The sequence below is a fragment of the Haplochromis burtoni genome, unplaced genomic scaffold, assembly GCF_018398535.1.
Source record: "Haplochromis burtoni strain Fernald_Lab_line unplaced genomic scaffold, NCSU_Asbu1 Contig_491, whole genome shotgun sequence".
Classification (NCBI taxonomy): Eukaryota; Metazoa; Chordata; class Actinopteri; order Cichliformes; family Cichlidae; genus Haplochromis; species Haplochromis burtoni.
Genome location: NW_024582852.1, coordinates 319,656 through 324,583, shown reverse-complemented (window position 1 = coordinate 324,583; position 4,928 = coordinate 319,656). Strand labels below are relative to the sequence as shown.

The window sequence follows — 4,928 nt, the reverse complement described above, 5'->3', positions numbered from 1 at the left end:
GTGTGTGTGTGTGTGTGTGTGTGTGTGTGTGTGTGTGTGTGTGTGTGATCTGTCTCAGCAGCTAGAATTCTGAATTTCATGGAGTTTCATCTGCGTTGAAAAGCATACAAGAGAGCTAGCAAGTTAATGTTTGATTTAATGTTTTTTGTTTTTTTTTATTGTGCCAGTAATAAAATTGACCACAAAATAGACTTTTTTTTCTTAAAAATGTAACCCTAGGATTCAGAGGTATTTTCTTACCTCCTTCCAGGGGTGTATTTTGCACATCTTGGTGGTGGCATTTTAATTATTTTGGATTTAACGTTTTTCAAGCACCTTTTCACAAATTGAAAACAAACACAGCCAATTTGGGAACCCATTACATGATGATATGTTGACTTGTCACATTTGTTTCCTTCTCAGATCAATGTAGACCAGCGTGTTAGAGAGAAGATCAAGCAGGCACTTGAGAAACCCAACCTTTCCTGCTTTGACGAGGCCCAGAAACATGTTTACCTGCTGATGGAAAGAGACTCTTGCCCAAGATTCCTGCACTCAGATGCCTACCTGAGTCTAAAGCGCAAATCCAGGACTCTGTGGTACCTTTAAAGAGAGCTACCATCCCTGGATCAACTAATTTACTGTTTCACTCTAAACCCAAACATAAAAAAATATTTTTTAACAGTGTGCAATATCATTTTTTCTTTTTGTACTGATAAAATGCCGTGGACTTTAGTACAGCAAGGCAAACACAATGACAGAAAAGTAATGTGAGTGTGGAGATATGTACGTATAAAGAATGTTGGTATGTGTTAGTACTTTAGAGGAGTTCAAGGTTCTTTGAAGTACTGTATGTGTTAACTGAAAGTCTAGGTAAGTTAGGCTTGTTTCTGATGTGAAATGTTAGGACTTCTTGCCCAAATTTGGCTCATTCAGTCAGTAACTGTAGTCATTCATTATCTATAAGTATTCTTTTTATTCCAATATAGTCAGAATTATATTTATCTGACTGACAAACTGAGACATGAGGAAGGGCATGAGTCAAAATAAAGGATAACAGTTTCCACAGCTTACCCAGCAAAGGGATTCTGTTTTCAGTCACATGTCTACTATATCCTTTAATTAGGTGTGGGCCTGACTCTGTACACCAACATCAGGGTTTACTAAACTGGAAAAAAGTAACCCCCCACTCTAACCCTCGATCCCGCTCTGTTCTGTAAACGGCCTTATTCCTAAAGATTGTGCCTTAAAAAGGAGTACTGAGGCAGCTAATAATAACTCAAGGGCTTAAATGACAACACAGGAGTCATCAGACAACCTGATGCGTAACAGATCAGCCCTCAATGTGCTGCCTTGTTAGGGGAATAATCTCATCACCCACAGACAATGACTGGGGAAAATACTACAAAAAGAGGAGTCTGGGAAAGGTTTTTTCAGATGAAAATAGAGAGACTGTGTATGTTAAACAGTTCCACGTTAATAAAGGTTTTTGTCACATCGGTTTGTACTCATGGCCTGATGTTGTTAACAAATTTAAGCAGTTTTTCCAACCATGATGAGTACTGTGGGGCAAAAAAAGAGGACGTGGTCATAGAGAATCTGCTTCATCACTTATCAGACTTGATAATAAAAGGACAGTAGCTTATATTTTTTACAACAGTAAGCGCCTCATACCATTACTCAAAAGGATATTTGAACCCTATCTGGTCAAAGACTAATAGCTTTATGACTGGAAATCCTATTTTTAAAATACTATATTGAGGCATTTGCTCTGTTTTTAACATAAAGGTGAAAGCCCAGAGTTCATGTACTACCATATGAAAGAGAACACCAATGAAAGGTATGAAAACAAACTATGAAGCTCACTTTTTTGTAGTTCCAACACAAGTGAAGAAGGCTTTGAAACTATGTTGCTATATTGTTTCCCCGTGTTAGCTAGTTTACAATCAACATCCACTTCAGCATGACACAAATATTTGTGTCATGGCAGTTGAGTCTAAACACATCCAAGTCTGTTAGTCAGCTGCCATTATAGGGACGACAGATTGGGCCTTTAGGTGTATATTCAGTTTGAGTTTGCCTGTTCTAGTTACTAGTCATTAGATAGAAATGCATATGGATTTTAAAAAGCGATGGTAGAGTTACGTTTTCAGACAAAAGCCAAAGGTTTTGGCTATTGCTTTCCATGCAAACTATTTACTTTGATGTGAGAAAGGTTGCTCTAATGCTATTTGGACATTGAGGGAAATAGAAACAGAAATCATACACTCAGTATAACAGCAGAACATCCTTTATGGTTCTATGGGAACATGACCCCTTGGCTTCCTCGATGTATGACCTCAATAAAGACTTTCTATGGTATCAGTCTCTAGACTGAAGTGTTTTCTATATCATGTTCATTTTGTAAATTATGGTTGCCATTAGATTGAAAAAAGGATGATAAAGTTTCAGTCAAATTAGCCGCTCGCTCTTCCAGTTTTAAGTTGCCGAGCTGACTACAGCGAAAATGCAAACTTTAAAACTTTGCAACTGAACCTACAATTAGTCATGTCCCAAAATCCATGTTTCATAGTTGCAGAGAGAAACCAGAAAGCTTCAGACACCAACCTACTGCAGGGAGAAATATCTTTATAGAGACACACCCACTCATACTATTTTTCTATGGACTAGTAACCACAACTCTTTCTTTTAATAACAATATTATTATTTTTATTTATTATATCCAGGGCCACTTGTGTTTCAGAGATATAGCTATTGGAAAATTTATTTTGGATCCTTAATCTCATAATTACACACAAAAAAAGAAAAAAATACTTTTCCCTCATGAACATAAAGCAATAATTTTGTGTAAAAAGCAACTGAAATGTTCAATTTAAAGGTATAATTAATCAAATAATTAAGCATTAAAAAAATATTCTTGGTATAAACCGAATGTACACCAATCAACAGATTCCATTAAATTTAATGTTTTACATTATTATTACATATGTAGCAAATTACATGGAAAATTTACATGTAAGCAAATTGCTTAATAAAGTCAGTATTTTGTGGAATAATTTTTTGAATGTAAACTCTGAAAGCATTACAATTAAGTTAAAAGGTTAAAATTAGTTTTAAAGCAGGACAAAATCCATGTGTGCTATGACAAGGTTGAAAGTGCTCACTCTAATTTTATGTGGATACTGTAGGAAATGTTATGGTTGACTTGGTTTTGATTGTAATTTTGGGCTGAAACTATTTGCAGGTGTACAGTCGTACGTCAGAAAACTCTCAGTACACAGAGTGTCACGGGTTGTTCCTGATAAACGACAGAGGTCTCACATCTCCTCCATCACATGGCACACAATCTGTCACTGTTTTCTCATAGCCCACAACCGTTACCATGGTAGCGAAAAGGAAGTGAGTACTGCTGCTGGCACAGTGTTAGTCAAGACGGTTACGGTTGGGAGGAACTTTACTATAAGAGCTGGATGCTGAATGTTAAATCTTATACACTGATGTGCTTGTCCACATTTTAACTTCAGACAGGGAATGCAGCTTTCACCTCTCAGTGTTTGGTGACTATCGCAACGCCTCAGTACTTATAACCGTGTTTGGGCAAAAAGGGAAGCATCAGTGAGGCAAAGCCTAAGGGTAGATTATAACAGGGTAGCCTATGGCATCAGGTTTCGAGTGGAAGCTTTCAAAAAGCTTTAAAGACTTCAAATTCCCCAGTTAGGAACCAAAGTTCGCATCTTAGATCTGTGAAATGCACTTGCTTTGGGCTTTCACACCTCTAACAGTAAATCTATTCACACTACCAAATATTAATAAGATTGCAGAGTTGCTATTTTTGTCTGGTTTTGTGTATTTGCTACAATGTCAATGCAAAGCTGTTTCTATTGATTTGGGGGGGGGATGAACATACATTTCTGTGCTATGTGGTCAAGGATGAGAATGAATAAAGCACCAACATCCTCTCTCTATACAAAATGAGTAGGAAATCTTTGCAACATGTGAAGGCAGAGGCAGATGGTGTGACTCAGTACTGTCACACTCCCAGCTAGGGTCTACATGGAAGTGCAAGGCTATGGGCTACATTTGATAATAACCTGATCTATTTTTGCTTTAAATGTAAACTGACCATAGTGACTATTGTCAGTACATTGATTAGAGTTGTAACCAATGAGTGATAACCCAGAGCGGCCTTGCTTGTTTAATGTCCCATGATTGTGTTTTCCTACACTGGGCGATACATTGCAGTGAAAGCAATGCTGTTGAAAAGTTCTGCAACTCTGCAGATCAAAAGCCATTGCAAATTACATGCAAACTTCAACTTGTGCCAAACTGACCACCAGAGTGTTGAAGCCCAAAGGGTATCAAAATCAAACAGGCTACTATATACAAACTGAAGCATATATGAAGATTTGCTGCAAACTACCCGAATTGCGAGCATATGCCAGTACAATGTGTTTTAGCCCAGCTAACACAGTTGTAGCCCCTTCATCTTGACAGACAGGAGGAGGTCCCATATGCAAACTAGACCTATAAGCGCTCTAGTCAAATAGGAACTTCCTGGAAGAGTTCCTGTGCTGTACAAATGATAAAATTCAAATCAGGGATGTTTTTTTCTTTTCAAATTTTGTTATAGGTGGACTCCAAAAACAATAATAATGAAGCTGTGGTGAAAAGTTTACTTAAACTCTTCATGGTCATAAATATCATGGTAATTTTGGGCTTCTAACAATTTCTATGATTTTTTTTCCATTGTGTAACAATTGTGCAGCATACAGCTTTAATCATTCTAAAAAAAACAAAACAAAACAAGAATTCGGTGCACAACTGAATTTATTTTTGGATTTTCTCAAATCCACACAGGCTCAAATATTATTACTTGGTTAAATGTCTCTTAACAAGTTGCTCTTGACCTGACGCTTTTTGTAGCAATCAAAAAGGTTCTGGTGTAATTT

General features: G+C 37.1%; 1 protein-coding gene across 2 annotated transcripts in view; it reads left to right on the top strand.

The window, feature by feature from the left end:
• si:ch211-117l17.6 (regulator of G-protein signaling 21) overlaps positions 1 to 4,683 on the top strand; it is a 7,050-nt gene extending 2,367 nt beyond the window's left edge. The window contains exon 5 of one of the 2 annotated variants that reach the window (XM_005946697.3): positions 403 to 4,683. In XM_005946697.3, the coding sequence (XP_005946759.1) occupies positions 403 to 588 (186 nt within the window). In that variant the 3' untranslated portion in view covers positions 589 to 4,683. The remainder of the gene's footprint in view (positions 1 to 402) is intronic. The other variant, XM_005946696.3, reaches the window with a different exon arrangement.
• The last annotated feature ends 245 nt before the right edge of the window (positions 4,684 to 4,928 follow it).